Genomic DNA, 24,022 nt, shown 5'->3' on the forward strand with positions numbered 1-24,022 from the left:
GCCCCTTACAGTATAGTAGACTGTTTTTTTCCTTATGTCCAATTAACTTCTTGGATCCAGTGTGTAGCAAAGTCACAATTAATGAGACACATGATGAAATGAAACTAAGATGAAATTATTTATACACGCCATTTTTCAGATTTTCTGGCAAATTATATATATTATTTATTAAGGTTTTCATTTGTTCAAGTTATGAATGTTAATTATCTATTTAAAGATTTTTAAAATTCATTAAAATGTAACCTCAGATATTAGTAGGGAAACATATTACATGTTGGAGGTGTTCTGATGAAAACAAAGTCCAGTGTTACCTTTTTCTCCAACTCCATGTGCCTCCTGTTTTATTTGACACCCTACTGGGGCACATTTTACTATCTTTTACTTCAAGCACAAGCTAGTAATATATTGAACTGCCTATGATTTCTCTTTTATAATAAATATTTTTCTATCTTTTTTGTTCATGTCTGGTTTAAAAATAATAATGTAGACCTTGGGTAACAATATACACACCAATAATCCGCTGCTGGAAGATAAAATGGCAAACACTTCCGCTGCCACCATGTACTTCCCTGTGGTGCTGAGGTAGGCTGGGATGAAGGAGATCCAAACAGCTCCAAATATCAGCATACTAAAGGTGATCAGTTTGGCCTCATTGAAACTGCCCGGCAACTTTCTTGCCAAATAAGCTATGGCAAAACACAAAGTAGCTAAAACCCCCATATATCCCATTGTGCATGAATAACCAATTGGTGATCCCTTATTGCACTGCATAATAATGGTGCCCATCTTAGATTTATTGTCAGTGTATTGAAAAGGGGGAGAGTGTGCAAGCCACCCAGCACATATAATCACTTGTATAGCTGTGCACACAAGCACCAGGGTGTTCGTTACTCGAGAATTCAACCACATTCTCCTGCTGCTCCTTGGCTGGGTGAGGTTGAAAGCGATCACCACCATCATTGTCTTTCCCAACACACATGAAATGCACATCACAAAACTGATCCCAAATATAAATTGCCTGAGGATACAGGTTATAGTAATGGGACGCCCAATGAACATTAAAGCACAGAGATAGCAGAAACACAGGGAGAGGAGGAGGAGGTAACTGAGATTCCGGTTATTTGCTTTCACAACTGGAGTTCCTGAGTTTCGTATGAAAATTGCCAAGATGCTGAGAGGAAGGAGAGATCCCAGAATTGAGACAGTAGCCAACATGCCCCCTAGGATCTCGTTATATGACAGAAATTCGAAGGTCCTAAGCCGGCAGGCAGTGTGTTTCTCATTTGCCCACATGTTGTCAGGACATCTGATACAGCTCGTTGAATCTAATAAAACAAATATAATCAGCATCATGCTATCAACTATTTTCAACTGAAATGCTGTAGTTAGATGGACAGCTATCTGTAGTAAGAGTACATTCAAAAGCATATATATATTTTAATGTATATACTGTATTTTTAATGCACAGAGCCTTGCAGAAATGTTAAGTTTTATACTTTTTGTCTTACCAGTTATATTGCTAAACTCCCCTTCTGAGCATAAGGTACAGTCAAAGCAGCAGACTGGCTGTCCCTTCTGTGGGGCCTTTCTGTATCCTGGGGGGCAGCTCTCACTGCATATGGATTTTGGTGTCTAATGTACAATAGATGTGATTAGCATTCATTTTAAAAATGATTATTAAGGAAGTTAAAAAATACCTTGTTTGTTTTATTGGGATACTTTGTATCATTTTAAAAATATAGGTTAAAAAAAGAGGGTGAAATAAAAAAATCACTGGTAAGCATATACACTTCCAGTCATGTACTTTGAAGGACTAACACATGCCTCAATAAGAATCATGGTACCAATGTGACTGGATCATACTTTCACACATCTATGAGGAGTTTCAGCCAACACGTAACTGAATATGTTTAGTTGAACCATTGTGATTGAATGTATGTGTCTGTACTACCCTCAAGGGATTAAATGCCAGGGAGTTACCCCCAGTTTATCATATAAACTAATGAAGCCATGTGGTGACATGTTTTCAAGAAAACTCAGAAGTCCAATTGCTTAATTCTACTAGATACTGTATATCATGACCTGGATGAATGAGAATCTTCATAGGCATAGCAGTGCACTCACCTCTGTGTAACCACCACTCCAGAAAACTGAGTTGTTACTTAGAACAATATGACTCTCAGGAAATTTTTTTAATGTTGCAAAAGGTATGTGTTTTGTTTCACCATTGGAAAGAGCTTGCCAATTTACATACTCCAGGCTAAATATCTGGTCTCCATTCTTATCAAAGGCCAACTCCTGTCCAGCACTATTATTTACTTTCACACGCTTTACATACTGCAAAATCTGAAAACAAACAAATATTAGCTACAACTTGTATAACAAATTCATATAGAGACAATCCTGACATGTTAAAGGGCATAGTTACTGTAATGGCATCAGTGGTGAATAGACTATGTAAATATTGTTGCTCTCCTGGTGTTAAAAATGAGAAACACACAAAGACACATGACAGATAGTATCTCTACCTATACATAATAGAACAATACCTATGGCCCACCATCACTTACAGCCCTGGCAAGCTTTTAGTATAATAACAAATTTGCAAGTAGTACTTGGGTTCAGGATGATAATATCCATCAGCAATGCCCACAGCCAAATGCGCAAAGTTTGCCCAGGTATAATAACAATCAGCAACAAATGTTATAGCTGATTGTTATGGATTACTAGACCTGTAGCAACTAGGGATGTAGCGAACCTCAAAAAAAAAGTTCGCGAACTTACGCCAAAAAGTGCGAAAGTTCGCGAACTTTGCGAACCCCATAGACTTCAATGGGAAGGCGAACTTTAAAACCTAGAAAAGCCATTTCTGGCCAGAAAACTGATTTTAAAGTTGTTTAAACGGTGCCACGACCTGGACAGTGCCATGCAGGAGAGGGATCAAGGGCAAAAATTTCTCTGAAAAATACGTTGTTGACACAGCGTTGCGTTAAAACGCAAGCTATTCCTATGTATACGCAAAGGCAGCTGGCAGACCTAGCGGAAATACGCAGCGTTTTTTGCTATTTCGCACTATTAGCACCATGGAAACGGGATTTGCTTAAAAACGCCATGTGTGGCTTGTGCGGCGTTTTTAGGCCGAGAAAAAAAGCAGCGGAAAAACGCCATGCGAACCCAAATTGCGAACATGCGCGAAAAGTTCGCGAACTTGCGAACACCCGATGTTCGCGCGAATTAGTTCGCCGGCGAACAGTTCGCTACATCTCTAGTAGCAACTTAGATTTTGTGAATTAAAAGGTTTTTTATAAATAGCTAAGTAGAAATTTATGTTAACTAAAATACAGATCACTAATATTGCACAAGACTTGGTGGGTATTTGGAATTTTAATTTATTCTAGAATATTGATATGGAGTAGTTTTCGCAAAATGGCGGAAATGTCGCACATCAAAAAAAATTGTCGCCAGCGGCTATTATTTTGTCGCACGGCTATTATTTCGTCGCCCGCAGCTATTATTTTGTCGCACGGCTATTATTTCGTCGCCCGCGACTATTATTTTGATGCGGGTGACAATTTTTGGACGTGCGGCGAATTTTTGCCGCAAATCTATGCCTGGCGAAACATTTCGCCCATCACTAATATGGAGAACTAGAACACAAATGTCAATTTGCATTTTGCTCTTACTTTCCATGGGTCCAGCCTACTTATGTTCAAGCTTAGTGATTCTGATTCACAGGTTAGCATGCTGGCAATGCCATAGGCCAGTAAATAGACTGCATTGTAAACACGAATGGAAAATACTGATGCTCTTTCATGATAACCTTGGTTTGCTAAATATTTAAGATTTTCCTGTCCGGTGCAGTAAATTGTTTCATTAGATGTTGATTGAGGCACACTGTCACTTCCATTAGCCCACAAACAACTAAAACCTGCCTCCCAAAATGATTTCATGAATACATCCTTTGGGTATAAAGATGGCTGAATACTGTAAAGGAATTTTCCAAATCCTGGGATTATTATTAAAGGTGATTTCAGTCCAACTGTACCATTTAATATTCTCCAAAACTCTTTATATGAAAATATGGGAGAAGTCATTACATTACCGCTGGCAACCCAGACTTTTCCAGTTATATTTTCTTCATTTGCTACTTTTACAAAAGGGATCAGTTCAAGCAGTGAACAATAAAGTATTACAACCGTGGCTGTTGATTTCCTGATGGCTTGAATAATAGACAGTGACTGATCTCTGGTGTGTTGGGCAGATATCCGCATAAAAAAGGCCACACAAATCCCAGCTGCTTCAATGTCTTTTCTCACAAGCTCACTGTCATAGAGTTCAAAATCATTATTAGAAGCCAGAATTCCTATCCAGGTCCAGTTAAAATGGATCATCAGCATATTGAAATAATAAGGTATCACCTTATCATTTACAGTAGTACGCAAAAAAGAGGGAAAATTGATTTTGTCACTTAGATAGGCCAGTGCTGACCCATAGCTTATCTGAAATAAAACCATAAATTAATTTTATGACAGCAAGAATCATTTAGTACTCACACAAAACCATTCATTTCACATAGATATTAAACATGTATAACATCTATAAAATTTACAAATACAAAATAAAAGCACAATACCCCAGCTAGTATTATATACAGGTATGGGATTTGTTATCCATAATGCGAGGACCTGGGGTTTTTCAGATAATGGATCTTCTTGTAATTTGGATCTTTATATCTACTAAATCTACTAAAAACATTAAATAAACACAACAGGATTGTTTTGCCTCCAGTAAGGATTAATTATGTCTTAGTTGGGATCAAATAAAAGGTACTGTTTTATTATTACAGAGAAAAAGGAAATCATAATTAAAAATGTATTTATTTGATTAAAATTAAGTCTATGGTAGATGGGCCTTCTTTAATTTGGAGCTTTCTGGATAATGGGTTTCCAGATAACAGATATAGTATGTATGTACGTATATCTTTATTTATAAAGCGCTACTTATGTACACAGCACTGTACAGTAGAATAGATTAATACAAACAGGGGGTTATTAAAATAATAATAGATAAATACAAAGTATAACAATAAATACAAATAAATACAAGGTACAGTTGCAATAAGTTAGGAATCAAAGAGACAAGAGGATGGAGGTCCCTGTCCCGTAGAGCTTACAATCTAACCAACAGATCCATAACTGTAGTATGACAAACATTCCATAATGATGTAGGTATAGAGAATTTGGCTGTTATTTTGAGCATTTTATTAAAGAAAACCTGGTTATCATTGAAACTAGGCTTTCTTTGATAACATGCCCAAAATAACAGCCATTTGTATACTTTTTACATATGAAAAGTGTTATATATCCTTTGATTATTAGTAAAGCCAATTTCAGTGTGGAGAAGTCATGACACATCGCCCCAAAATGTTGATGTTTTTGCCAGTAATTGATTCCTAATTAACCAATGTAACATATATCAGAAATGATAGTCAGTACATTGACAAGGCCATAACATTCTTGGCATTTTTGGTGACTGGCATGCAGGGACATTTTTCTCTGACTTTACAAGGAAGTCTATACACACATTACTAGGTATAGATAATAGAAGTGTGCTTTGATCATATATACATACATGATATACAAACTAGAATGAACACCCTCAGCAATATTTCTTACTTACCTGAGGAAATCGAAACAGCCCCAAAATTCTTGCCACTGCAACAGAATTGGAAGACTGAATATCTCCGACTAAGCCAGCTACCTTAGATTTCATGTCACACGTGTAATTAGGAATTGGGTTTTCCCTCCCCGACAAAAGCTGTAGTGCTCCAGTAACAGCCTGCATTTCATTAAAGCAGGAGTCGTATATACGGAAGCCCAGTGTGATGTTTGGCAGAAGTTCTGGGTTCTCATTGATCTCATTAATAGCAAAGACCATGGCGAGTACATGTAGATAATAAAAAATAGATAGCCTAACAAGAACAACAAAATAAAAACATTCTATATAATACCCATGAACAAAAACAAATCGGATCAATATTCAGGTATGGAATAGGAGCTCCATGTTTTAAAGTTCTTAAAAACATTTAAACCTTATAATAGTAGGACTGTTTTTCCATCAAAATGGATTGATGTTAACATCAAATACAAGTTACAGTTTGATTATTACAGGGAAAAAGCAAATATGTGAATTTAAAATCTGTCTCTTATATATGGAAAAATATATGGATCCCATTAATATACACTGTCCTGTAGAATTAAAGTGATACTGACACTAAAAAATATTATTGTGCATCAAAAGTTCCCCATAGGTCATGTTGATTATTTTTTGCTGATGGGGCTGCTTCTGTAAGTCATTTTTACTTGAAGTTCCCAAACCTGACTGTTCTGCCAACCTGACTGTCCCTTCTCAGCCTGTCAGTTATAGCTTCTAATGCTAACGGCCTCCTGCTGCACAAATATGGCCGCCCCCTCATAGAGGAACATTGGGAATCAGACAGGGAATGTAAAGTCATTGAGCAAATACTTTTATGGCAAAATTATAAATAGCATGCAAAGTCAATGTTATGCTAGAAAAAGGTTTAATTTCTGGTGTCAGTATCACTTTAATAAGTTAGGGTTTGAAATTTTCTATTATTTAATACAGTTAATTACTTAATTACAATAAAACCAACATTTTAATGTAAAAATAAAAGCCTTACTTGCTACAATTCCTCTGAGAGGGCTTTGTAGTGAAATCTGTTTTGATGTTGCTTGGTTCTAGATGCACAGGGATGAGGCCTCCAAATATTATGTCTCCATCTTTTTCATATACTGGCAGATTTTCTGTGGGCAGCTTGCAGCCTGAATCTCCTTTACTAATGTAAATATTCCAACTCAGCATCAGCAGCCAGTCCAGCAAGTGGAATTTACTGAAATACAGGAAACACAATATACATGGTGAGGCCGATTTATCAGAATTCAAATTCAGAGGGTTTTTCTCTACCACGACTAAACTCACATTTTTAAATATAGCCTGAATGTCTACCCAGTTGTTAAAAACCTCAACAAAAATAAACATGGGCGCTGAAATGTGTAAAAAAAAACAAATACTACAAATTGTGAATTTTACATCACTCAATTAGTTTGAATAGCTCCCCCAAAAATACAAAAAAATTGAATACATTGAAGTAAGAGGACTGGAAAAAAAACTCCAATTGACTTCTACATGACCTTGACAGCTTTTAGATGGTGTGTTTTTATGTTTTTGATGGATAATAAATGGTGAAAAAATTGCGTTTCGTGGTTTTAGCATAAAAAACGTGAATTGCGGAAAAAAATTACCATTGGTAAATCTGCCCCTTTGTGAAAATATTCATTATTGTACAACAGCACTGTAAATATCTTTCCTATAAATGTAGTTAAAAATAACTAATTTTGCCCAGTAGCAGTAACCCATAGCAATCAATAAGATGTTTTCTTTTAAACAGGTGAGCAGTAAATTCTACCTGCTGATTGGTTGCTATGGATTATTGCTCCTGGGCAAGATAAGGGTTTTAAAGGGAATGCTGATGTAATGGAATGGATGTTGTTAGAGAAAAAAGAAACCATCTTGTTTCTTTTCTCCATCTTGTTCATATCATTTAATATTAGAGGGGTTGTGAAATACATTGTATAAGAATGTTTCTTTTTGCTGTTGTAAAAACATTTATGATGAGTCCGCAAACTTGTGAAAAGCATGTTGGGTGTTGGTCAACTGGGCCTCTTTGCCTGTTCTGTTCTTAGAGATAACAAAGCTAACTACTGATAAGACTGTTTCAGGACTATAAGACAAACATGCTTTGGGTCATTCAATGTAGTATCAGCTCATAGACAATTCTCATTTAAGAATGTCTGGATACTGCCTTCGTACATACGAATAAAATGTAGCTACAATCAAACTGGCCTATCCAACAGTTTTTCCTTGACAGCTTTGGTGCCGAAGTAAACCCGGGAGTGGAGAAATTGGAGGACAGCCATACAGGAGGAGATGATTGGATACCGAGACCTTAGGCGCCAATAAAGGTGAGACCTTTTGTCTCTGATAAGCTCTCGCTATCACTTTCATTCCCTCGCTTGGCTGTATCTACAAGAGTAACCCGCTCTACGAACCTTGGATAGGCCAGCCGTAAGTTGTTTGTTTGTCTCTGTGTTAGTCTGTGTCTAACCCTTGTGAGTTAGTGTAACAGATGTGCAGAAACCTTTACATGTTGTGTTCATGTTTAGGTAACTGTGACTGTACTAATGTGTCAGTGAAAGTGTTTTTTGTTTAATGATAAGAACTCTCTCTCTGCCCTTCATGGGATAATTGTTCTATAACTAATCTCACTGTGTAACTATATTAATAAGGATTTACTGTAGAGTGATACTAGTGGGGACTGCCTACCATCAGATATAGAGTGTAGTCATTGGTTATGGTTATACAAATGAAATTAGTTCTAACACTTCTTATGGGATTTGTTTGCATCTATCTGTTCTGGAAATTTTGGCGGGAACAAATGAAGGGTTAACCTGTATGTGAATTTTAGCCACCGAAACCCACTTTTGTGAAAATCTGTATATTGGGAATATATAGATTTTTGTTTTGTGTAAAAGGGGGGAGCGTGATCGTCTCCAGCCCAGTTCCATATGGGGAACATTTTACCCAAAACCGAGGGGTGGCCAGACCCCGACTTGTGATTTTTTTCTGTTCCGGGAACAGAGAGAATAGGAGCTCCTGAGTCATCACTGTCACCGGGAGGCAGTGATGAAAGATGGCCAGTGGGTAAGTGGCTAAATAGCAAATGGGCTAAATTAACAAGACAGACCGGTATGGCTATCCCATGTGATGGTGTACACTCAAATGGGATACCCTATACAAATTCAGTCAAAGTTTATTGGGACAGATGGATGCTGAAATTCTATTAGAATTGGGACACACAGTAGGGATCAATGTAATTAAGATTAGGAAGACACGGAGTGAGGGAGAAGTAGAGGGTTATGACCAAATGAGAGAAATAAAGGGAGTAGTTCTGTCAGTAGTAGTAGCTTTAATAACCAGATTGAGGGCTAAGTGGGATAAACTTTAACACTCAGTTGGTTAAAGGGAAATATAGACACCCATATAAAGGGGAAAGTGTATGTATATGTATGGGTATATATATATATTGCTAAACTGGTATGTTTGTCAGTGATTTTGTGGATAACAGTTTTTATTGCTATCAAAGTAAGTATAGATTCACAAAATTAAAGGTGTTACTGTCACTTTAAGTAATTGTTAGAAAAGGCTGTAAGCATATTCAAAGGGAAAGATAACATTACTGCAGGGAATGATAAGGCAGATAAAGCTGCTGACAAACAGGCTGCTTGTATGGTTCTAACAGGGACACCAACTGACAGCCACATACACCAACTGACAGCCACATACACCAACTGACAGCCACATACACCAACTGACAGCCACATACACTAGTGACTTAAGTAATTTTTAAAACGCTGCAAAAGAAAGGCTGTGGCACAAGTCCATATTAAATGGACCAGTAAATGTTATAAGATATAAGGTGATATTTGGAAACATGATTATGGTTGTTTGTGTGCACCTCCCGTTTATCTAATTAGTTAGTAAAACACTTTGCACCTCCCATCTCATGTTTCCAAAAGGGGGGAATTATATTTATGGTAAACAAATTATGGTTTGCTTTTGGATTTGTGAAAAAATCATATTTATAACACCTGGTTAAACCATTCTATCAGTTTCAAAGGTTACAGATAGATTGTATTCACCTATTTAAATGTTTTTATGTATTAGTATGCATAGATATGTTTTGGGGTGATTTGAGGCATGGCCAGTAACAAAAGCCACAGAGCTAATAACAGGTAAAGCTAACTTGGGTACAAGCTTTAACCCTTGCATTGTCATCTATGAGACACCCCTAAGGGTCCCCAACAGTTATTTCCTTTGTGTTGCTTTTTGCTAGACCACCAAATATTGGGTTGTTTATTCAAATATTTGTAGGAACAACATGTTTCTCTTATTGACTATGTTAAGCAATTGGATAAGCAGCTAACTAACTTGTATGGAAAAGTGTTCTATTCTTTATCAGATTCAGAGACTGTATTTGGAACTCACTCTCTCCAATCAGGAGATTGGGCGGTGATAGAGATTTGTGAGCCAAACTGAATACACATCTGACACTGTAAGAAGGTATTTCCCATACGAAGTCCTGCTGATAGTCAGAGCAGAGCGTTATCTCCAGTGACTGAGAGCCTGAGCAGAGTGTTATCTCCAGTGACAGAGTCTGAACCTGTCCCTACACTCAACCCCCCCAACGAGATCACATCAACAGAAAGACAACTAAGGAGACTGATTCAGTTCTTCAGGAATCGAGAGGATAAAAATCATCTTTAAAGTAAGTCAGACGAGAGTGGTAATAATAATCCCACTAGTCTGTTAACCAACGGTCCCAGTTTCAGGTTTTGACACTAAGCGTGGGCCTACTCTGGGTGAAGAGGAACACCATCAGGAAGAAAAGGACTTTTATAAAATAATGACTCTGTGTTTGTTATTCTGGGTAAAGGTCCTTATCATTGCTTTACACCAGTAAAGGGGGGTTGCCAAATTCTATATGGCTCTTACACCAGCAGGCTGCAAAGCAGTTACATACTACTGACTGCTGGAGATGTTCACATGTTCCAGTCACCCACAAGGGGATACCTTTAGTAGGGATACCTATCTCTATCAATGATATTAATCTTACAGATTATAGCTATGAAGTTGCAATAGACACAAATTATAAGTATCAAAATGCAATTAGTGATCGGGGAACATATTTGGAAATAACAGGGTTACTAGATACACCCACCATATGTGTAGGATCCATGTTTGCTAATCATACAATCACTTAATGTACTTACCTAAGATTCATGTAGGAAACACAGATTGTGAAAATGCTATTCTGAATTTCTACATGTATTATATGGGAAAGAAATGTGATAAGATGCAGGGTAATTGTAATGATTATGTTGGTGTGGGAAAAATGTATACTTCTTATGTCTCCAGGTGTTCCTGCCCTGACCGAGGAGAAGATGAAGATAAGAGTTTTAAGTCTAAGGTGACAGATAAAATGAGATGGTTTCAGATATTGGCCAGGGTATCACGGTACAATCATTTCTAGGATACTTCGATAAGAACTATATTATATTTGGAAACTAATCTTACTCATGGCTCCCTATGGGAGCGTAGGAAAATTGCACCATAGAAAGAGTTGTACCTGTTATCAGACAACATCTGAACATCTCATACATAGACAATCACGGTATCCATTCCAGGGTAATAAACAAAAAAAGGAATTATTTTCCACCTCAGATAAAGGATGGATGTGGTTCCCTGCCTTGATAGGATGGGGAATAGAATTAGTCAATAGATTAAATAAGTATGCTAGTATGAGGGATGGCATAATAAATGAAACTATAAGTTCCATCAAAATAATAAATGAGAAATTGGCCTAAGTCAGAAAGATGGCATTATAGAATAGAATGGTCCTAGATTACCTACTAGTAGATGAGGGTGGGGTTTATACAATCACAGGTAAGGAGAGTTGTACCTGGATTGGGGACTCACATGACCCAGTTGAGCCCTATAGAACCCTTTCTCATTTATGGGAATCATAAGGATTTGGTTATCAAATGTTTAAAAGTTTTTATGGTACTAAATGTGTGGGATTGCAATGGGCCTTGTGGTTTATATTATATCAAGGTTGATTTTGTGTTGCTGCAAATACAGTATTTCATCTAGAGGTTACATGGAGGGGCAGCTGAAGGGAGGGTGCTCACCCATTTAGCTCCTGGATCAAATATACAACAGCCTCTTCTGATCAGGAACCTTCTGTGTTTGGCCAACCTTATCCATAGCAGGATCCAATTCCTGTATGAATAGGGTAATGAAGAACTTGCTGATTTAGATGGGAACCCTGATAGGAAACTCTGTACTGCCACTTAACCTTTTATAGGTGAGCGGAATAGAGTTCTGGGTAAGAAGAATATATATGTTCAAGATTTTGAACAACAGGGAGGAATGTTAGAGAAAAAAGAAACCATCTTGTTTCTTTTCTCCATCTTGTTCATATCATTTAATATTAGAGGGGTTGTGAAATACATTGTATAAGAATGTTTCTTTTTGCTGTTGTAAAAACATTTATGATGAGTCCGCAAACTTGTGAAAAGCATGTTGGGTGTTGGTCAACTGGGCCTCTTTGCCTGTTCTGTTCTTAGAGATAACAAAGCTAACTACTGATAAGACTGTTTCAGGACTATAAGACAAACATGCTTTGGGTCATTCAATGTAGTATCAGCTCATAGACAATTCTCATTTAAGAATGTCTGGATACTGCCTTCGTACATACGAATAAAATGTAGCTACAATCAAACTGGCCTATCCAACAGTTTTTCCTTGACAATGTAATGTAATGTAATGGATATTCTTGGGTTAAAAGTTGGATATATGCTTTATCTTTAACCTGTTTTTTTTGGTAAGGTGATGCAAGCGAGCTTCCATAGGGTGAATACATGAAGCCTAACATTTCTATGCCCTAAAGTCTTCTTGTTATCTACTGCTTTTGTTCTCTGCTTTTCTTTCACTATCCTAAATGGCATATAAATCTGGTTAATTAAAGGTGCTTTCTGATTAAGATAAATATATCTACTTTTACTGCAATGGACCTGAATAATAGGAATTATTTTGTCTTTATAGAGTCTGTTTGATCGCCTCTGTTTGAATAGGTTTTCTGCAGAATTCCTTAATGAAACATACTGGTAAATAAGGTTGATAGGTACGTGAGGAAATTTTGGTAGAAAAATTAAGCACCACTGAGGAAAAGAATGGTGCCCATGACTGAACAATTAAATGGGGTGCTATATGCCAGTACTGTATAAAGAACTGATAATGGTAAAAGAAGAATGGACAAAGGTATACCAGTCATTTCATACTTCTCATCACTGTGGAAACACAAAAACACAACCGGTTATTCAAAAATAGAAAGTGCAGGTATAAATAAATAAGTATCAAATATTAACTATAATAAATCATGTTCTTATTTTTAACTGCATTCATAAAAGTGGATAACAGTTGCAGTTGTAGATAGTATTTTACAACCGACAAGTTTAAGAAATAATACCTGTTAGCAGAAACATGCGCCAGAGTATAAAGCCACCTACAAATTGCAGACAGCATGTCCTTCTTCCTTGCCAGAGTCTCTGCCCCGTTGCTTGCAGTGTGGCTATTGTCACACTATTACAAATGGCAGCAATTAAATTTACAGGTGTATTTGGGTGCTTTATGCTGTGTTTTGTATGTTGAAAAATAACAATGTGCAAAATGCCAAAATTACTCCATGTGCCTTTATCTTGAAACAAAGGAAAAACTGGAAACAAATTAGCCTATGTCCCTAATATAATCTTCTACATACAATTCTACTTCTGTTTATCCATGAGGCTTATTCATTAAGATGTCACACTGTCTGCCTCATATTACTCAAATTACTAACATGCACAATGCAAAAGAGAAGTAATCAGTTACCAGAGACGCTGCACCAACAGCATGTTGTATGGCACTAATTCCCGGACTGTGATAATAGTAAAGTCACTCTGTATTTATTTGCAGTGATTTCCCTAATGTATCATACTGATAATTGTGCCACATCCAGGTTATTACTGGTCAATTAAAAGTGATATTATTATCTTGCTCCTCCGGGTCTACATAAACACAGGCCTGCATTATGGTCAGGAGATTTTGGCTAAGGCCTAAGTGAATGCCTCCTACTCTCTCGAGAAACCTGTACCTCTTGTGTAAGCCAACTGATTATATCTAATAGAAATTACGTAGAATCTTGGCACTGCCCGATTTCAGCCATTTGGGTTTTGCGTTTCACACATTGTAAGCTGCACACTAAAACCACTCATGTAAATGAAGTGGAAAAAGCTCAGTTCCAGATTTAGCAAGTTTGGACCAAGTTTTATTAATGATTAATTAAATGATGATATTAAATGGAAGCAAGTTTTTACATTTGCTGAATGCCAGTTTTATACAGCAAATTGCATAATCATAAATATATTGTATTGGATCTAGAACCAAAACTAGAGGTAGGCAATGGAGGCAAAACTTGGGGGTGGGCAACTGAAGCTTGGAGCAATTGGCAATGTTAGACAATGGTGTTCAGTCTGGCAAGAGATCTGGTGGGGGTGCTTGGCTTTGGTGTCATTATTTGCCCTGGAGATGTTGATCTGCTAAGTCATGTTCCATGTGACCAGCTTTTTGTTGGTGCAACAGCTTTGGGGAGAAATAGGCTATAGGTTATATTACAATTAGTTGTTCTAGAGGCAGAAACACAGCAATGGTAGCAGCATCAAAAAGAAAGAAATAAACTTTACTTACACTTTACAAATAATATAAATCTTTCCTTTAGTCTTGGAATTACACAATCGTGAAAAAATTGCAAGCAGGCACCATTTTGGGGACACTGTTGTTAGGGCAAGCTTAGCATCATCGTGAGTTCTAAACTTCTCACAAGAAGTCACAAAGAAAATGAGAGCAAAGGGGAACACTTTTGCTACCTTTAGTGAACTTGCATCATGGGCAGTAGTAAATGATCCCTACCGTAACTAAAGTAAAATAAAGGCAAAGTAGTTTCTGGCAGGGAAAGATAACATTAGCAATTTTGCAAAGAGTTTTTATTAAATAACAAAACAATTGACATTACAATATAAATCATTTGCACACATTATTTCACTTTACTATGTTTAAAGCCTCTCTTTCCTGTGAGGAATTCCTTATTGTTCATTTCTGGTCTCAGGATTATAATGTAGCACTTGGGGAAAAAAAGTAACGCCAGGAGTCCACTACATGAACATAAAATGGCAAATATCTCCACTGCCACCGATTCTTTCCCTCTGGTGCTGAGGTAGGTGGGGATGAAGGAGATCCAAACTGCCCCAAATATCAGCATACTAAAGGTGATCATTTTAGCTTCATTGAAACTGCCCGGCAACTTTCTTGACAAATAAGCAACAACAAAACATAAAGTAGCTAAAAACCCCATATATCCCATCATGCACCAGAAAGCAACTGGTGAACCCTCAACACACTCAAGAATTGTGACTCCTAACTTTGATGTGATGTCATTATTTTTAAAAGGAGGGGAGTACATAATCCAGACACTACATATAATGAGTTGTATAGTCATGCAAACAATAACTAATGTGTTGGGGATACGAGAATTTAGCCACATTCGTCTGCTACTCTTTGGCTGAGTGGCATTAAAAGCAATAACCACCATGATGGTCTTTCCCAAGACACATGAAACACACAGTACAAAACTGACCCCAAATGTAATTTGTCGAAGGACACAGATTAGGTTTACAGGAGCACCAATGAACATTAAAGAGCAGAGGAAGCACAAAAACAAAGCAAAAAGAAGAAGGTAACTGAGATTTCTATTATTGGCTTTTACAATTGGAGTTTTTGAGTTTCTTAAAAAAATCACCAGGATGCTCAGAGGAATAAGAGACCCGACGACTGAAAGAGAAGCTAAAGTTCCACCCAAGGGATCTTCATAAGCAAGATACTCTAAGGATCTAGGGCGGCAGCCATCGTGCCGTTCAGTGGGCCACATCCCGTCAGGGCAGTTCTCACACACTGTTGAATCTGTAATATAAATAGCACCATTTTTAGAAGATTTTAAAGTTTAAAGAACCCACAGCAATATTTCATTTTGTTGCTAGTTTATCTGTTGGTTCCCAGGAAAGTGTGTTTCATGTAGGGAAGGGAAGCAATTTACAAATTGCCAAGCTAAACAAACCTACTTGACTGCACTCATTAACTACCTCACTAAAAAACCTGCACAACTTTTCTCTACCTTTAACTCTTTGCTGTCCCCTTCCCCACCCCCTTTCTGTGTTTTTTTCACATTTAAAGCAGTTCACAACTCTGCCCCACCCTACATCTCTGAATCTCTAGATAGCAACCAACCCGCTTGCTAAGCTCCTCTACTGACCTGCTTCTTAACTCCTCTCTCATTCCCTCCTCACACACATTCAAGACTTTCCAAGGGCTGCGCCCCTTCTCTCAAACTCACTCCCACAATCTGTCTGATTTTCTCCCAATCTCTCTGCCTTTAAAAGGTCTCTAAAAACACATTTATTTAGAGAAGCTTACCCTCATTAAGTTTAGCACAACCTCAGTAGGCTGCTAAAAGCAATACCCTGTGCCACACCTCTCACATTGCTTAACTCTGATCTTGCCCATTCCCATACCTTGGGACACATTTACTAATCCACGAATCCGAATAGGAAAAATTCGGATTGGAAACGAACATTTTGCGACTTTTTCGTATTTTTTGCGATTTTTTCGTCGCCGTTACAACTTTTTCGTAGCCATTACGACTTGCGTGAATTGTCACAACTTTTTCGTAGCCGTTACGACTTGCGCAAATTGTCTCGACTTTTTCGTAGCCGTAACGATTTGCTCGTATATTGTAGTGACTTTTTAGTATTGAGCGCTCGTAAACGGCGGGCAAACCTTTCAGACTTTGCATGATTGTGGAAGCCTCCCATAGGACTCAATGGCACTCTGCAGCTCCAACCTGGCCCAAGGAAAGTCACGATACTGAAGCTTGAATGGATCCAAAACTTTCGTACTCGGCGCGGCGGCTACGAAAAAGTCGCGACAATTCGCGCAAGTCGTAACACTACGAAAAAGTCGTGACAATTTACGAAAAAGTCGTAACGGCTATGAAAAAGACGTCACAATTTACGAAAAAATCGCAAAATACCGATCATTGCGAAAAAAACGCATTTGGACGCTTATCGGACGTTCGTGGATTAGTAAATGTGCCCCCTTGTGTCTCAACTCCCTATCCTTATAGATTGCAAGCTCTTTTGTGCAGAGCCCTCTTCACCTCTTGTAAAATCAAATGTAGCAGCCCACCCAGCAGGCATTACAAGAAATTATTTTCTCAGAAGCCAACCTTATAGGATGACGGGAAGGAGAACGAAGCTTTATTTAAATTTATTAATGTGTGATACAGAAGGTTACAGTAAGAACACCTGGAAAGAGCAGTGGAAGTTTGAGGATACGATAGGAAAACTGAAGAGCAAAAGAGCAAATAAACAACAAAATGCAAGAGAAGAGTACATATCAAAACTCCATAATCACAGTAAATCTTGTTCAAAATAAGGCTGTTTTGAGAACTAGTTAGAATGGGCAAACGTGTTCTAAAGTAACTGAATAAACTAGGTGATCCCATTAGTTTTATGTCATGCTTTTGTATAATAGTAATAATAATAATAAAACCTGTATAACAACAAATTTTTTGGGGTGCATTTTGATTACCTGTTTTGTTGCTAAACTCATTATCTGAGCAGGAAATGCAGTCAAAGCAACAGATTGGCTGTCCCTTTTGAGGTGCTTTTCTGTAACCTGGAGGGCAGCTCTCACTGCATATAGATGTAGGAACCTACAAAACAGAAATTACTAGAACTAGTATCAAGTGACCAAACCACCAGCTCTACTATATGGAATGACTGCACTTTCTCATATACAAATCAAGTTATCCAGTATGTAAAAAATACCACAGCTCACACAATTATTACCATTTTGGTCTTGTTACCATCCCTGCTATTTATTATAAATAAAATAATTTTATTAACATAATTTTAATTTGCCACTCTCAGTAAAGTAGTACAAAGGTTTACCTCTTTTGTATACATAACATTTGATTGCACTGGATTTCATTATGGATTCCTATATGAGGCCAATATTGTTTAGGATTTCTATTGCTCTTTTGTCTTTAATAACCGACACAGAATCATGGCATGCAGTCACTACAGTAAGAAGCCAGTGGGTTCTGTTGTTTCATTTGCACTGGGAAGCACTGTTACAAATGAGGAAAACAGTGGTAACAACACTCCAAAGTCTCAAGCAACTATAAACAGGCCCCTTAGTGGAAGATTTATCAAAGAAAGAAAGTAGAGCTCACCACAGTAAAATTCCCCCACTCTCTATTCATTCCTATGGGATTTTTAGAAGTGTATTTATCAAATGGTTAACTCTAACTTTCACCCATTGATAAGTATGCCCCTAAAAATCACATAGGAATGAATAGAAAGTGGTTGAGTTTTTCTGCAGCAAGCTGATTTCACACTTAGTGCCCATTTTTTATTTTGACTGCTTTGACTAGTGTAACTATCTCGTGGGAGCACTGAGCTGTAGCACCCTACCATTAGGCCCTCAAAATGAACAAGATTTGGGGTAAAATTAAATCAATGCTCATTTTCAAGCCGTAGCTTGGTAACTCTTTATGTATCACAATATTTTACCAAGTGTTAACCATTGCATTGAGACTTGATATATGAGTCCCTTAGTGATGAATTGTGCCACACCTTTAAGCTAATGAAAGCTATTTGCAATTGTTTTGGTTCCTTTCATATTTCAGTAACAACAGTATGGATCAATCTGAAATTTCTTGATGGCAGCTTACAGAGAGACAGGCAGGGGTTTCATTTATTTAAGAAGGGCCTAGCACGGGGTCAGTAAATTCTCTGCCATCCTGCCTTTATTTGCCATCAGAGTTAAAACCCAATTCTGCAGCTAGAAGCAACAGAAAAATGCACATGGTTTCCGCTGACCTCTGTGAAGACTCCACTCCAAAATGTAGTGATATTTTTGCTGGCCTTATCCCACTGACATCCTTTCATGCCGTTAATAAGTCCGACATATTTTGCGGTTCCATCAGGGAGCGCTTGCCAACTGACAAAGTCTGCAATTGACAGTTGTTCTCCATTAATGTCAAAGTACAATTTCTGGCCAGCGGTATTGTTAAAGTGTACTTTTCTTAAGTAGTGTAATAACTGAGGAAATAGAAAAAAGGCAAAAAATAACAATGGTTCAAAATATTAACAGCTAAATGATTGTATCTGGAATAACATTCACCTGTAGATATCTGTTACAGCAACACCTGATAGCAGCTTGTATCCAGCCCAGCCCTAGATTTGGTACACATTTAGGGCTCTGGCACACGGGGGAGATTAGTCGCCCGCGACAAAACTCCCTGTTCCCGGGCGACTAATCTCCCCGAGTTGCCATGACCTGCCATCCCGCCAGCGAACATGTAAGTCGCCGGTGGGATGGCACACGCGGCGGCACGATTTCCCGAAATCGTCGGAAAAGACTCCCGTGTGCCAGAGCCCTTAGTGTTATTCTTCTGCTAAAGCTTTACCAAAGGGCAGATGTACATTTATTCATACATTTATATGCTTTTCATCTCTTGAGGCAGTCACCTACCAACACTTGCTTGCAGGGATGCTATTAATTAGAGGAAACTTTAGTAAGGTTATTTTTTGTAGACAGATTTATTTAATGATACCTTCTAAATTCTGTGTTTGTATCTGAAGGAGAGTTCGATTGACTCAACAAAACCTTAAAGGGTGCATTCAGCCTTAATATTCATAGACTTGGGCTTGTGCTCATTAACATAACTTAACATCACCTTTCTAGCGAGGTTGTTAATGAGTCCCTGTCTTACATTGGTCCCATTAATCCAGAGACCTGAAGGGAGGATGCACACATACATGCACATTGGATCTAAACCCACAAGCCTACATTTTGGCAACCAATAATATCTCACCTTCCATGGCTGAAGCTGGGTGATATTAAAACCTGAGGAGGAAGACTCAACAGAAATCATGTCATTTATTCCATGGGCGAGAGAATAAACTGCATTGTAAATAAGGATGGCATATCTAACGCTCTCCTCGTTGTAGCCCTTTTGTGCTAAAGTTTTAAGGTTTTCCTCCCCTGTGCAGTATGGAAGAGAAGTATTTGCCGATTGATTTTGGCTTTGGTTTGACCATGAGCACCCAAAACTTGTTTCCCAGAATGATTTCATAAAGATATCCTCTGGATATAAGGAGGGGTGAATGCTGTAGAGGAAATTTCCAAATCCTGGAATTCTTATGGATGGAAAGATAAATCCAATGGTTCCATTTAATGTTTTCCAGAATTCTTTATAGGAAAATATTGGAGATGACATCCAACTACCATGTGCAACCCAAACCTTGCCAGATAATTTCTGCTCTGTGGCCACTCGTATAAAAGGGATTACTTCAGGCATGGAGCAGTAGAAGTATACAACATTAGCTGAGGATTTTCTGATGACCTGCAGTATAGAAAGTGTCTGATCTCTGGTGTGCTGTGCAGAGAGCTTCATAAAAAAGGCCACACAGATTCCAGCTGCTTCGATTTGTTTTCTTACCAGTTCACTACTATAGAGACCAAAATCATTATCAGAAACCAGCAGTCCTATCCAAGTCCACCCAAAGTGGAGCATCAACTTGATAATACAAATGGGTGCTAACTGATCACTTTGGACTGTACGTAAGAAAGAAGGAAACTGAACTTTATCGCGCAGATCTGATAATGCCGATGCATAGGCTATCTGAAATAAGCATAGGATGGTTAGCAATTCGCTTTCATCATCATTTAAAAGTTATTAGGGTTCATTAATTAAGCAGAGCTGATAATTCAGTGATGTTGCCTGCTTGTTCTGAGCAGTACAAAGTCAGTAATATTTTAACCCATTTCAGGCCCTAACCTGCACTCACCTAATCCAAATTCTGCATCCCAAATGATCACTTGGCTTAATCTGAACTCTGTGATATCAGGGACTATAGGTTGAGGGCTAAAGTTTTTTTTTTTTCTATGTAAAGTTGGGAGTAACACGGGTCAAAAAAATTTCATTACAGTAATGATGCTTCATTGTTATTTGTATATGACAATAAACTTGAAACTTAAAGGGCATATGCAGGGGCTAAAGGGCCTTAATGTATGCCTGTCGAACATTCCCATACTAATTTATACACTAGCCAACTTCTTCTTCAAAGTAGCTATCCTTTGCAACCCAAACCTGTGCAACCACTAAGACAAACTTCAAATTAGAAGACTTTTGGGTCGGCCAATCGACTACTCTAAAAGTAAGCAAGCCAGCAGTAAAACAGGTGTAGGGACCCATAGGGTTAATATGTCCCTATGGCTTTAAGCCCTACTAGTTCCTTCTTTGTCCTGTTGCTGGGCAGAGGCCCATGTATCTAGTGTACCATTAGCATATGTGCCTTATTGGTTAATAGGTAGACCACTCCCTTGGCACTTCAATATAGTGTTTAGCAAAGGGGTGGGTCTTCCTCTTTGGCTGCATCTGCCGACCCAGGTGGAAGTTCCACTGAGCCTGAGATCAACAGGGCCCCAGTAAAGTGATTACCCTGGAGGCTACGATTAACTCTAGTGAAGTCGGGGAACAGGGACCCTGTGAATGAGTAGTAGTGAGTATAAGGATAATTTATAAGAGCACTTTCTAGGGAAGTGAGATTAATTAGAAAGACCAGTTTCTGGCTCCAACTAGGAGAGATTAGCTGGAAGTACTCTTGCCTACAGGCACTGTTGCCTTAGAGCAGGACAGGTTAAGATGCAGGAATCAGGTCAGTTCCTATCCCTGAACCATAGTCAGCTTTGAGGGATCTTTGGCTGCTAAGGGACACCCTGAGGATACAAATACTTGCCTAGGTTACTCTCCACAGGGAGGCTGTGCTGGTTGGTGGTCATTAATTTCCCCACCCTCGGCTGAGGTGGGCTATACGGGTGGACACCATATTTTTCTACCTTCTGTGCCATTGCCTGATATCTCCTCTGTGATATCCTCCTCTGAGTATTGCTATAACCCTGTGGACCATTGTCTTGGACAATAAACAAGTTAAGTTCTGGTTTACCACAAAGAACCTTCTGGCACCCATTCTTTTGTTTGCTTGCACACAGCCTAAGTGCATTGTAGTTGCACTACACCCCAAGGATATTTCCACTTAGCGAAAGCCCATCTGATGTGTAGAGTCCTATGTACCCCATGCTCTAAAGTCATTCTAGCTGGTGTTGCCTGTTTTACAGCCAAATAGGGGTTACACAGGCATAAGAACTTATTATGTTTATAAATGTGTGAGCTGCTTATAAAGTAAGTGGCACCTTGTTGCCTCAGGGTGCATCACACAACCCTTCTTGGGGCAAGCTTTTTGGACTTTATACCTTGCCCCTTGTAAAACATCCGTTTTTATATATCTGACTTGCAAGGTGTGTATTTTGTAGGTGACCAATTTTAAAACTCACAGAATTATGTTCTTTCAGAACTATGGGCCATTTTAAAATTAATGAGATTTTGAAAATCAAAATGTTTATGAATTTGAAATGAAAAAAATCCACCAGAGACAACCTACTGCTTGAAATGCCTATTATTACTGTACCTGGGGAAATCTGTAAAGTCCCAAAATTCTTGCCATTGCAAGGGATGAAGAGGACTGGAGATCTCCAATTATTCCAGCTATTTTATAATTTGACTCACATCTGTAATTTGGGGTTGCTTTCTGTATTCCTGATAAAATTCTCATAGATCCCTCCATAGCTTGGGATTCCTTGTAGCAAGAATCATATATCCGGAAACCAAGAGTTACATTGGGTAGAAGATTGGGATCATTATTAATTTCATTTATGGCATATACCATCGCAAGCACTTCTTGGTAACGCAGAGTATAAAATCTGAAACAAAAAATGGAGCTTGGAAGAGTATGTAATGATGACATGTTCAGGTTTATTGTTTTTAACTTATGGAACAGTAAGGGCTGCAGTCAACTTGAAACTACTGTTAGAGTAATTCTAGGCATTCTGTCACCCCAGGTGATTTTCACCTTGGCCGGTAACAAAATGCTTGGAAACAGTTTCATTTGTAATTGCCTGGACTCATAAGTGCTCTCACAGGTCAGGCAATATTGTTTTGGAAATTCTAATTGCTAATTCATGACTGAAAAACATACTGTGTCAGCCAGTGTATGGCTCCCTTTACTCGGGTTAGTTAAATGCTAGTATGTAGCAGTGCTTTAAACGATATGTTATGGGGCTAAATACTTCTCTAATCTAAAAGTTATTTCTGCCATCTTCAAACATATATAACATCTAGTTCACAATATTACATAGACACATATGTAGAATAAAGTTCATATTTATAACATGCTGAGTTCATACTGTAGGTTCATAGGAAACTAAAGTACATACATTACATATGCATTATATACACATCACAGACCAATAAACTTCTGGCTTCATACTGAACCATAAATTATTTCTTAAATTAAATCATAATCTGAACTGGAAGAATAATACAAATTAATCATTGAATTTGTTATATAAAAGAAAATATATAGTATTATAGTAGTATATATATAGTATAGTATTAAAGCTATTTATATACAGATATATACAGTATATAAGAAGGGAAATAGGTCATTACTTGTCACATTTTGCAGAGTCAGGCTTTTTGGTAAATTTTACATTGATGTTGTCAGGTCTCAGATGCACAGGGACAAGCCCTCCCATTAGAATGTCTCCATCCTTTTCATAGACCTGCAGATTATCCAAAGGCAGCTTGCACACCGATTCAGCCGTCGCTATAGCACTCCAACTAATAAACAGCAGCAAGCTCAAGAAATATTTACTGCAAAGGAATTAGGGCAAAGATTAGAAATTCTCTGTAATAATGAAACAGTGAGTTGTACTTAATGGTAACTAAGCTGCATGAATCCACATTGGTAATAAACAATCCTTAATGTTTAAAGGATTCCATACCTATATAGAACCCTATTCCATACCTATATAGAACCTATCAAAATCCAAGCAGCCCTGCAATGTTCTCTGTGTATCCTGCTTTAAATGAATATTTTAGCATGTATAATATCATCTGGTTATGTATCTGTGAGGTCTTGAAGCTATAGCTGTCCCTTGTACTATAATAGAATTGTTTTTATTTAAACATAAACTTTGAAGCTACAATTTTTAAAAGAAGAGTAAATTATTACCAGGAAAATTCCGAGAGTGGCATGATAGAGAGTATTCCAACTGCAGTAATGCTAATAGCAAGAAGCTGGTATTTATATACCTGTGTCAT

At 37.9% G+C, this 24,022-nt stretch overlaps 3 protein-coding genes across 3 annotated transcripts; all 3 read right to left on the minus strand.

Moving 5' to 3' along the window:
- Window positions 1-414: 414 nt before the first annotated feature.
- On the minus strand, window positions 415-5,937 carry LOC101731730 (vomeronasal type-2 receptor 26). The gene is made up of 3 exons (XM_031906529.1): window positions 5,680-5,937; window positions 2,125-2,346; window positions 415-1,401 (listed from the first exon to the last, which is right to left on the minus strand). Exons 1-3 carry the CDS (start codon window positions 5,935-5,937, stop codon window positions 415-417), a joined length of 1,467 nt encoding a protein of 488 aa, XP_031762389.1.
- Window positions 5,938-14,756: 8,819 nt separating this feature from the next.
- Window positions 14,757-18,743, minus strand: LOC116412371 (vomeronasal type-2 receptor 26-like). The gene is made up of 3 exons (XM_031906530.1): window positions 18,675-18,743; window positions 17,380-17,503; window positions 14,757-15,693 (listed from the first exon to the last, which is right to left on the minus strand). The coding sequence occupies exons 1-3, from the start codon at window positions 18,741-18,743 to the stop codon at window positions 14,771-14,773; spliced, it is 1,116 nt and encodes a 371-aa protein (XP_031762390.1). The 3' UTR covers window positions 14,757-14,770.
- Window positions 18,744-19,566: 823 nt separating this feature from the next.
- On the minus strand, window positions 19,567-24,022 carry LOC116412372 (vomeronasal type-2 receptor 1-like). The gene is made up of 5 exons (XM_031906531.1): window positions 23,934-24,022; window positions 23,369-23,539; window positions 22,329-22,620; window positions 19,673-20,482; window positions 19,567-19,593 (listed from the first exon to the last, which is right to left on the minus strand). The coding sequence occupies exons 1-5, from the start codon at window positions 24,020-24,022 to the stop codon at window positions 19,567-19,569; spliced, it is 1,389 nt and encodes a 462-aa protein (XP_031762391.1).

This window comes from Xenopus tropicalis, chromosome 7, assembly GCF_000004195.4.
Source record: "Xenopus tropicalis strain Nigerian chromosome 7, UCB_Xtro_10.0, whole genome shotgun sequence".
Lineage (NCBI taxonomy): Eukaryota > Metazoa > Chordata > Amphibia > Anura > Pipidae > Xenopus > Xenopus tropicalis.

Bases quoted from the DNA above. Each gene is read 5' to 3' on its own strand.
- LOC101731730 (XM_031906529.1), bottom strand. From the start codon at position 5,937: ATGGTCTTTGCTATTAATGAGATCAATGAGAACCCAGAACTTCTGCCA. The intron at 2,347-5,679 runs GTAAGTAAGAAA...GTTTGTTTTCAG, and splicing joins GGCTGTTTCGATTTCCTCAG to ATTTTGCAGTATGTAAAGCG. The intron at 1,402-2,124 runs GTGAGTGCACTG...CTCTTACTACAG, and splicing joins GGAGTGGTGGTTACACAGAG to ATAGCTGTCCATCTAACTAC.
- LOC116412371 (XM_031906530.1), bottom strand. From the start codon at position 18,743: ATGAAAGGATGTCAGTGGGATAAGGCCAGCAAAAATATCACTACATTT. The intron at 17,504-18,674 runs GTCAGCGGAAAC...TCTGTTTTGTAG, and splicing joins GGAGTGGAGTCTTCACAGAG to GTTCCTACATCTATATGCAG. The intron at 15,694-17,379 runs GTAATCAAAATG...TTTATATTACAG, and splicing joins TGAGTTTAGCAACAAAACAG to ATTCAACAGTGTGTGAGAAC.
- LOC116412372 (XM_031906531.1), bottom strand. From the start codon at position 24,022: ATGACACAGGTATATAAATACCAGCTTCTTGCTATTAGCATTACTGCA. The intron at 23,540-23,933 runs GTAATAATTTAC...GCTGTTTATTAG, and splicing joins CCACTCTCGGAATTTTCCTG to TTGGAGTGCTATAGCGACGG. The intron at 20,483-22,328 runs GTACAGTAATAA...TGCTTATTTCAG, and splicing joins GACTTTACAGATTTCCCCAG to ATAGCCTATGCATCGGCATT.